General features: G+C 52.7%; 1 protein-coding gene across 2 annotated transcripts; it reads left to right on the forward strand.

Moving 5' to 3' along the window:
• Window positions 1-2,663: 2,663 nt before the first annotated feature.
• Window positions 2,664-10,434, forward strand: PPP1R1A (protein phosphatase 1 regulatory inhibitor subunit 1A). Of its 2 annotated transcripts, XM_063075105.1 has the most exons (8): window positions 2,664-2,888; window positions 4,981-5,046; window positions 6,616-6,676; window positions 7,612-7,649; window positions 8,027-8,090; window positions 8,664-8,819; window positions 9,734-9,840; window positions 10,301-10,434. In XM_063075105.1, the coding sequence occupies exons 1-8, from the start codon at window positions 2,805-2,807 to the stop codon at window positions 10,304-10,306; spliced, it is 582 nt and encodes a 193-aa protein (XP_062931175.1). In that variant the 5' UTR covers window positions 2,664-2,804; the 3' UTR covers window positions 10,307-10,434. The 2 variants fall into 2 exon arrangements, with proteins under 2 accessions (XP_062931175.1, XP_062931176.1); XM_063075106.1 differs by lacking the exon at window positions 4,981-5,046 and having other exon boundaries at window positions 2,672-2,888.

The raw sequence follows: 10,434 nt of genomic DNA on the forward strand, positions 1-10,434 counted from the left end.
GGCTCTACCTCTTGCTCACTCTAGGAAGGGTTCCAAGAGCAGGCGGCAGGCCCTCTGCTACTCAGCCCTGTGTATGAGCAACCCATGTCTTCTTACACCCACAAGCCCAGCAGGCACTCACAGTCACTCACACAGCCCTGGGCATAAATAAAGGTCAAAACGATATACACACACCTTCACAGACAGACCCATTCCAGCCAAGCCCAGCAGCAAAGAATGCACCCAGCCACACTCCACCTCCCTGCTACCCATAAATTCTTCCCCCATCTGCCCCAGTCTCCTCCTTCCAAAGCCAGTGCCTGAAGCTTCTCTCTTCCCCCTCCCTGCTCTCTCCTCCTCTGCTTCCTCCCCAGCACCAGCTGCTCCCAAGACCCTCTTCCCAGGAAGCCCTCATCAGCCATCTCTCCAAAACCTGTGCTCTCTTGGTTCCCTCTCTTTACCTGTGGCTTTCCAGGACAAGGGGATACGAGAATCTGGAGCTTTAGAAGGTAAAATGAATTGGGGGTGTGAGACTTTGGGAGGAATTCCCATGGACAGACCAAAGTTTAAGAGAAAGAAGGGGATATGAAAGAAGCCTAGGCAAACTGGATGATGAGGGAGGGTCTTCTTATGAAAGCCTGGAGAGGTGACTCCCCTAACTCTGCTGTCCTGTCAGCAGATAACAAGACAATAATACTAGCAGCTATCAATTAATTGAGGGCATTCTATGTGCCAGGTACCTTACCTCATATGACACTCGGCCCTCTGAAGTAAAAGCTATTCTGCCCATTTTACAAGTGAGACTGAGTCACAGTGACGACTCTGAGCCCCCAGAGGTAGGGGTATAGAGATCCTGGCTTCAAGTCCCATGGCCCTGGTAGAATGGGATAAGGAATAGACAAGACACCAATTTGGAGAATGCTTTGGATCCTGCTCTGTGTATGTGTAGTACGGAGTGGGATGAGTGCAGAGGAAGCCCCGAGCAAGCACCTGGGTTCTGATGGGCCTGCCATCTCCCCACCACCACCTTATCCTCTGCTTCAGTGCCTTCACAGCCTCTCCCTCCACTGTCACTTGGGGGGGGGGAAAGAGGGGTGCACAGAGGTTAGAGTTGAGAGAGACTGGGAAGGCCCAACCAGCTGTTTTCCGGCTGGCCCTGCTACACCAAACAGAGAGCAAAGGGGACCTGCAAGTGCAGGCTGGGTGTGGGGAATCATTTCTGGAACCCAGGTGACAGCAAAACAGGGGTCAATTAGCATGCAAATGGAGGTCCAGCTGGCCAGAGCCTTCAGGGCCAACTGGGTCCCTATAACCTCAGCCTTGCCCTGAGAAAACTGAGCCTGGCATGTGTAAAGAGATACGGCTTGGATGGGTGGGGGCCAGGGCAGGAGGGGTTATTTTGGGAGGTAAGAGGGGAGGGGTCCATGTAAAATACAGGCCAGGGAAGGGCTGCCCCAGAGAGGAGGCAAGTGAGAACTGAGGCTTACTACCCCTTAGAGGAGAGGATGATCACAGGGTCCCCAGAGAACCGGGGGTAAATCTGTATGGAACTTGCCAGTTGCTTGGTTTAAGATTAAAGAAATAGATCTCCTGGCCCCGGCCCTTTCCCTTCCCCCGGCATTCCCTGCCTCTTCTTCTCCCCACCCCACTCCGTCTCCCTGCCTTCTCCTCCCCCAAAGATTCATCCAGCCCTGCTCCTCCCCAGTGCCCCAGCACCTCCCCTCTCTCTGTCCAGTGCACACCAGGTCCAATGAGTATCCTATCTCTCTCACTCACTAGTATTGACAACTTGGTCCTACACCAAACTAGTAAGTTTTTCACATGGTCTAACCTGAATCCCTTCAGTTACAGCACACCATTTTCATTATTCTGCCAATAGTGAAATTGGAAACCAACCCCATCTGTAAACAAGCCACCCCACCAAAGGAGTTTTCCTCTCCATTCCCCAGCTTTCCCCCCTTACAGGTCTTTCACCTACTTTATGGTCCCCATAATTTAGCAAGCAGAAAGTGAAATCTATTTCACAAGCATCATATTGGCTCCCCACCCCCATTACTCCTTCTGCCGAGTCCCAGATGGTCCTCTCTCCCCAAGCCCTCCACCCACTCCCATCGAACTTCAAGAGAGGTGCTCCCTCTCGAGACCTTCTGAGGTCTTCAGTTCTCTCTCCTAGCTGCTGAGTGAACACAGGACGGGTGTCCAGACCCCGCACCTCCCCTCCAAGTTTTCACCTGCTCTCTAGTGTTTTCCTCTCAAGGGAAAGTCCCTCTCCAAGTCTAACCTTATTCCTTCCTGCTGCGTGCCTAAATCTCCTTTCCATCTTTTCTCTGTAACACAACCCCCTTTAAGATCATAACTGAAATCTTCCTGTCGCGTTTGCCGCCTGCTCTTCCGCAGCGCCCCTCCATTTTCCCAGCCCCTAAAACCTGCCCTGGCTTGGAGAAGTTCTTCGCAGCCGCTCCCCACCCTCACTCCCTGCCTAGAACTCCGAGTCCCCTAGGTGTCCGCCAGGGCTGTCGAACAGGACTGCGACCCGGCCACGCCCGCGCTCGCCGGCCCGCGGGGCGGTGACCCCCTCAGCCGCCGGCGCAGCCACCACAGGGTTAAGGTTCCGGGCGGGGGACGGGGGAGGGGACCGGGAGGGGCGGGTGCGGAGCCAATGGGCGGCCGCAGAGTCCCCGGAGCCGCTAGCTGGGAGCGCTGAGCCGGGAGCCGAGCGCGCCGGGCTGGGGCCGGGGCCGGAGCGGAGCGGAGCGGAGGGGGAGCGCGCCCGCCCCAGCCCCGAGTCCCGCCGCAGCGCGGGCCCAGCGGCCGCCGCCCCAGCCATGGAGCCAGACAACAGCCCCCGGAAGATCCAGTTCACGGTCCCGCTGCTGGAGCCGCACCTCGACCCTGAGGCGGCGGAGCAGGTGAGGAGCAGGGCGGGGCAGCAAGGGACTCGCCCGCAAAGAACAAGGGACCCCTGGCCTGGTGAGACCCGGGGTCCCTGCCTAGTCCTCTCTTAGCAGTGCGCCCTTTGGAGGGCGAACGCGCTCAGTTTGGGGGTCTTCTATCCCCTCCCCCACCGTCGAAGCCACATCTCCCTGTCTGTGCTTCTTTGAGACCGACCGAAGGACGAGCGCCTCCACTCGATGCCTGTCCCCGCGAGAGTCGCTCTCTTCCTCCCCAGTCCTGGGGAAGGGGGCTGCCTTGGGACCCGACCCCTCCCCCGTTCCAATCTTGCATCCTCGCCGTCTCCCCCACCCAGCCAGCCCCCGCCGGAGTTCTGAGCTGGGCGGCGGTGCGGAGGGTGCCGGTAGCAGTGCGGGAGGGAGAGGGGAGGGGTCGGTAATGGAGGGAGCCTGGAACTGTGGGAGTTGGAAGAGGAGAAACAGCTCTCTGGGTCCCCTCCTCACACCTTGCCAGGCTTCAGAGAGTGATAACAAGAAGGGGCTAAGGACAGCAGTGAGGACTGGGGCTTTGGGGAAAGGGGTGGTGGAATCTGCAGTCTTCCTTCTCCTGCAAGTCGGGACGCGTGGGTCCTTATTCCCAACTCCTGCCCTGTGGAGTGGGGAGTGGGGGTGGGATGGAGGGAATAGCACTGGGAGGCCAGAGGTGGGGACGTTCTAGGGACAGGGGTCCAAGCTGAGCACTACGCAAAGGAGAAGCATTGTGAGGGCTTTGGCTCAAGGGGTGCGAGTCCAGGTCCCTGGCCCAGCCTCCTGGCCTGGCCTATTTTTAGCTCACAGCAGGCTGGCAGAGGCGGCAGTGTATGACAGTGTGTGAGCAAGTGCGTGTCTCTGTGAGAGTAAGCGTGTGTAGAGAGGGTGACCACCCGCAGTCCTCACTACCGCCTGCTTGCCAAATATTTGCTTATTTGCCCATTGCTCAATCTCTTTTTGTATACTCTGTCCAATTGCCTAGATATCCCCATTCCTAAGGAATATCCACTTCCCTCAAGGTCAGTTCTCCATTTCCCCCAACCAGCTGCTAGTCTCCAGCTGGGACCCCTGCCCCCCAAAAAACTTGAAAAACCTTTGTGACCTATTGGGATGGGCTGGAGAGAGTGTTCTGTTTTGGCGTTGCTCCAAATGTTTGGTAGAATAACATCTGGATGTGAAGGGAAAGGGCAGGTACACACACTTCTCTATAACTTTAGATTCCCGTAGTGGAGGTAGGGGTTAGATAACTGCATCTCCATCCTCTTCCTGGCCTGGGCTGAGTCACATCTCCAGACCTCTCAGGTGTGACTGTTGGAGGGTTGTGATGAGACCTAACAAACCTCCTGAGGATGAGGATGAGGAGAGTGGAGGGCCACTACCATGGAGAGCATCTCGGGGTCAGGGGGAAAGGCTATTACGCCTGGAGAGGGGACATTGGCTAAGATAACCTCAGACCATGAAAAAGGGCCCAAGCATGTGAGCCTTGGGGGTCGGGGGTGAGCTCGCAAGGAGAACTGCCTCCCACTGGCACAGATAGAGCCTGACACCTGCATCTGTTTGGTGTTAGAGGAGGCAGGTGTAGTGGGTGTGTTGGGGGTAGGGGGAGTAGGCCAGCTAGTTCAGGGATCTGAGGGGCAAGGGAGGAGCATGAGGCAGTGCTAAGGAGCCAGAGGGGAAAAGAGTTGGGACTTAGGTATGCTTTTCTCTAATCTTCAGAAATCTGTCTCCTAGGCCTTAAATTCTACCTGCAGTCTAACCTTTGCGCCTCCTGCTGTGTTACCAAGTGTGTAGGCAAAAAGCTCCAGGCTTGGCAGAAGCTCCTAACCCAGACCAGTATAGGAGGACGAAAGGAGTTGGAATCTCTGAGTTATGGAGCACCGAGTGGCAGGGGGTGGAAGGGTGCCCACAACTACAGATCCTTGGCAAGACTGGTTGGAAATAAGTCAGGAAAGAAGGCACCACATGTTCATGAGAGCTAGGATGGGTGTGAGAAAAAGAAAACAGACCATCTACTCTTCCTGGTAGTTCAGGTGCCTGGGGGGTGCTTCAGGAAGTCTGGCTTTCCTCCCTCCTGCTGTAGGATATCACAATTCTCCAGGACTCTGAGTGCTTAGAAATCTTGTCCAAGGCAAGGAAACAGGTTAAGGTAAGAATCTATCCAAGATCACAGAGCCCTGCTGCCCTCTCAAAGGCCCTTTTTGTCATTCTTGTGGTCTCCCTTTCGGGCTCCCAACTAGGATGTTATCCCAACCCACAATATCCGCTGCATGCTCTCCCTGTCTCTTCCACTCTTCTGTAGCCTCCACCCCCACCCCCAGAACAGGAAAGAATAGAGAGAAGAAGTCCTCTTCTAGTGGAAGGATGGCCCCCACCCCACATACATGAAGCACACATGCCTGCCTGCCAGTCCCCTGCCCATTTACACCAGGAATAGACAGAGACAAATCACAGTTAATGTTTGTGCAGTGCATGCTGTGTACACACACACACACACACACACTCAAAAGACTGCTACGACTGGGGACCTTGAAATGTCACCAAAAACAGATGCCACTGGATTCTCCTGGGAAAACAATGCCCTGCCCCCACCTACCCCCACTGTATGCATTCTGTTTCTTCTTTGGGGAGAGTCCCCTTCAGGCTTAAACAGTCCCTCTTGCTATAACTGGTAGCAATTTCTGTGCATAAAGACGGGCAGTGTTTCACGACCTCCCCTCCTCCACTGCCAGTGACAGATACTAAATAATGGACACAAAAAGATAGGGATTTGATCATTCAGTATCCTCACCCTACTCCTCTCAGCCCTATTAGCCTTTCCTCCCCACTGCTGCCCTAGAGGGACCCCATCCTTCCACTAACTTCCAAGCCTCTAAAGTCTCCAGAAAAAAGGAAAAACTACACATCCCAAAGGTCCTCGGAGTGACTTCAACAACAATCAATTTTATTGGCAGCATGAAAAAAGAACAGCAGTAGAGCTGGGGAGCACTCCGAGGCCCAGCCGTCAATCAGCTTCATATGTTAATGTCTGAGAATGGGACCTGGAGCCCAGGATAAGATTTTTCAGCTGACCGGTAGGCCCTACCAGGGTCCTGCCTAGGGCTCTTCCTCATGTTATGTTTACCATGACAAGGATTTCCCCAGACCCTACTTCTTGGCAAATCAGAAAGGACATGTCCAAGGATAGGGAGGACATTAGGGAGTGAGAGGCACGGGTCAAAGGAGATGCACATTTAGACCTTTCTTCTCTGTGCTGTCCTCCCAGGCTGGGTGGGCTAGAGGGATGTTCTCTGCAGGCAATGGCCCACAATAAGTTAATGTCTGCTTGGAGTGGGGCTGGAAGACCAAGGGAAAGCCCTGTGCCCTCTCAGGTTATTTCCGACCATTGATCCAGGATGGATGGAAGGAAAGTAGGCCAGAGATCAATGCATCAGAGCAGATATATCTGCTGAGATGGAGAGCTGGGGCCAGGACCAGGGGGAGGTGGAGAAACAGAACATGGGGATGGGGGCATGCAGAGAGTGGAGGTGGTCTTCTGGGTCCTCAGGAATAGTTCTCCCCAGGGGAGGGGGATAGGCCCAAGAATGTCCACCCTGGGACAGTGGGTCAGTGTAACATGGCATTTTTTGAGGTGTGTGAAGTAGGCTGGCCTGGATTATGTTGCTGAGTGGTAACGGGTGGGGCTTTGACTTCTTCACCCTTTCTCACCTTCCTTCAGATTCGGAGGCGCCGCCCCACCCCTGCCACCCTCGTGCTGACCAGTGACCAGTCATCCCCAGGTAAGCCAAGGGATGTGTCACTGAAGGGAGTGGGGCTGCTGCAGACTGCTGGGTCCCCATGAGAGAAGATGGGTGCTAGACAGAAGTGGAGATCTAAGGAGTCAGGGACTTCCACATCCTAGAGGAAGGAAAGTGGTGGTGGCATTAGCAGGATTTCCTTTGCTTTTGGAAGACGGAGCAGTGCTAGGAAGGGGAGGGAGACCACCAGGAATTGGGGTGGTCAACTGAGTGCTGGTTGCTGTGGCAACAGCCTTCCAGGTTTCTCCAGCAACTGCGTTGCTGCTGCCCCCACCCCCAGAGGCAGTGTCAGCTGTGAGGGGGAGGAACCGCCTCCATCAGCTATCTTCACAGCCCCCAGAGGGGAAGGAGAAGGTTAGAAACAGCTCAGGGAGCAGCTGGGATTCAGTGTCCCTATCAAGGTCTGAGGAGAGAACAAGGTTTCAGAGAATGCAGGGGAGCTTGACAGGAAAGTGGAGGAGAGGTGGTCAGGCTAAAAAGCTAGACTGGAATTCAGGATACCTGGGTCTCCAGCTTCTTTCCTCCAACTACCAGAAATGATTGTAGCTACCTGGACTCTGCACAGAATAAATTTACTGTTCTCTATCAGTGTTCCCTCCTATGCAGGGCTCAGTACTGGCCATGGGGTAGGGGAATGGGTGGCAGGAGAGACACAGATACTTCAGAGAGAGAAAAAAAGCAAAAAGACCTCAAATCCTGTCTTTAGGGACCTCCAGGTCTGAGGCAAATATGTAGACACAGGTTGACCACAGCACTAGATGCAGGGACAGCCATCAGGACAAACTTCCTGGGGGTGGATGAAAGGGGAAGATCAGGATGGAGGTGATTACTGAGTCCCTTCCCCTCAGGAAGTCAGCTCTGTGGGGTCCCCTGGATTTCCTGTCCTTATCACCTTGTCCTTTCCCTGTTCCCCTCAGAGATAGATGAAGACCGGATCCCCAACCCACTTCTCAAGGTGAGCTAGCTGCTCCTGCTCAGTGTAGCCCACAGAACCCACAGATTCACTAGAGGATTATTCCTCAAAACCCTGTCCCCACCTATATGATCTTTTGACTCCCTCTTCCCTGCACACCCCGCGCCCCTGCACAGTATGCATGAGTGGACCTATACACATGTTCCCCCATAACACACACACACACGCACGCACACGCACTCCCACACTCCCCTTCAGTCTCCCTGCTCACCATTGTGGAGGTGGTGGGGAAGCAGGAATTTTCTTTCCCCACTTTCTGAAGCCCACACCTACCCCCAGTCTCCAATCCAAAATCAAGATAAGGCAGAGGAGGAGGGTGAAGGGGCCTGGCACCCATCTGGGCTCTGTGTCCTTCACAGTCCACGTTGGCAATGTCTCCACGGCAACGGAAAAAGATGACAAGGACCACACCCACAATGAAAGGTTTGGAAGACCCTTCCCATCCCTTTTCCCCTGTATGCCTGAAGCTGGGGAGTAGACAAATAACCATTTGGAAAAAATCTTTGGGATGTCATTAAATTTGCCTTTAGTATAGTGAAGCTGTCGCTAGACTAGTTGGGGAGCCTCAAGGAAACTGCTTAACCTACTGAGCTACACCTCAGTACGGCAGATAAATAAAATAATATATGTGACCTCACCCAGCATAGTGCACAGCACATAGAAGGTATTCAAATATTTCTTGAACCTAAATTGACTCTTTTCTCCTGCTCCCAGTGAAGAACATGTATCCCACCAAGTTAGGGGCATCTTTTGTTCTAAAAGGCTCTTCCTTAACCCCTCCTTTACCTTTGAAAGAAGTACTTTTTATGGTCTAGCTTTTGTCCCTCCTTATTAGACCAGCTTATGTCCCTTTCTTGTTCAGATGTCAGTAGATGGGAAAGTCAAACACCCAGCAATGTGTGCTGACCCTTTAGTGGGGCTGTTGAATTTGGGAGACTACAGGGAAGTCTCTAGGCACTCATAACTAATGTCCCCTCCCTTTCTCTGTGCCCCCAGAGCTCCAGATGATGGTTGAACATCACCTGGGGCAACAGCAGCAAGGAGAGGAGCCTGAGGGAGCCGCTGAGAGCACAGGGACCCAAGAGTCCTGCCCACCTGGGATCACAGACACAGAAGTGGAGTCAAGGCTGGGCACCTCTGGGACAGCACAAAGTATGTGCAGGCTGGGGAGGGCCCCAGGCATCCTGTTTCCCAGCCCAGGAGGAAGCAAGCCTTACCCAGTGGGGAAGGGGAGAAGAGTTGGAGCCTGGGAGAGGTCTAGTAATAGCCAAAAACTATCTCGAGGATATGGATATATTTGCATGTATTGCACGTATTTGAATCTTCACCTTTCCTTAGTGAATGACACCAAGCCCTCCCAACCTGGACCTCAGAGCTCTCAACTGTGGCTGTATGGGGGGAGCCCACCATAATGAGAACAGGACTCACAGGCTGGAATCCTGGCTCTGCCACTTTCCACTTTACCAGCCAAGAGGCCTTGAGCAACTTACTTAACCTTGGTCTATAAAATGATAATTATGGTCCCTATTTCATTGGATTGTTTGTGAATATTAAATGAGACTGGCTTTTTAGCACAGCACCTGACACATACAAAGCATGCAATAAATGGAAACTTGGCGGGGATGTTAATACATGTCCACAGTCCCTTATCCCAGATGTATTCGAAAATTTGGAATTTTTCCAATTTCATGAAGGTGATACAGTGTAAATACTGTGTATTACATAATACCCCCAGCAGAGCACCCTGTAAACAAACACATTAATATTTCTGCAATCCAATGAATGGCCTCACTAAGCAGGATAAATAAAGACTAAAAACAGCTTCATATCTGGTTTCAGGTCAGGTTTAGCCACACATTGAGTTTGTACACAATTTTTTTGATTACCAGTAAAAAAAATAGTGTACTGTAGTAGTAATTATGATCAAAACCTGTTGGTTTTGCCCACTTGCACCCAGTGGTCTTGGGCCCTTCTCAGTGGTCACTGGGGTACAGGATTCAGTAACCTCCAACCAAGGCCTTCGTAAATGCTCTCTCTCCCTCTCATCACCCAATTTTCCTCCTTAGAGCCTGCAGAATCCACCCCTAAAACTCAGGAGAGAGGCACTGAGGAACCCAGCACAGAGGAACCCTCAACTCACATACCACCACTGGATTCCCAGGGAGCCAATTTGGTAAGACCCCAGGGCTGGGTTGCCAGGTCTACAGGAGAGCAGGCCTTCATCTCCTCTGATGGACAAATGAAGAAAAATGGGAGTAAGCTACAGCAGGAGGGATTGAGGTTGGATTTTATGTAGGATTTCTGGCTCCTGGAATGGGTGATAGAAGTAGTCCATGGATGTTTTGAAAAAAGGCATTTGGAACCCAAAAGGAGATCCTCGTCTGCCCATACTGGGTGGGCAGTGGCCTTCTCTGCCTGGAGGTGGATGCATTGATTAGATAACCTCCTGAGATTTGATTTTACAATCCTTACTCCTCCTGCATACACTGGATAAGGGGGAGAGTCTGATATCAAACTTCAGAACAAGCTTCCTGAGAAGTTAGATGCTTGACAGATGGGATGGTCAGCAGGGGAGGGGACAAGGTGACCCTCTGTCCTCTCATTTTCTCTTTCTGTCCCTTCCCCCACAACAGGTCTGACAGAGAAGGAGGTATCCTGGAATCAAAACTGCAGTTTGGGAATGCATAGACACTGGATTTCTTTCTTATTTCTTCACTTTGGGGGGAAATGTCGTTTTTAAAAAGTGATAAATTTGATGTTAGGTCTT

Source organism: Cynocephalus volans, chromosome 12 (assembly GCF_027409185.1).
Source record: "Cynocephalus volans isolate mCynVol1 chromosome 12, mCynVol1.pri, whole genome shotgun sequence".
NCBI classification, from domain to species: domain Eukaryota; kingdom Metazoa; phylum Chordata; class Mammalia; order Dermoptera; family Cynocephalidae; genus Cynocephalus; species Cynocephalus volans.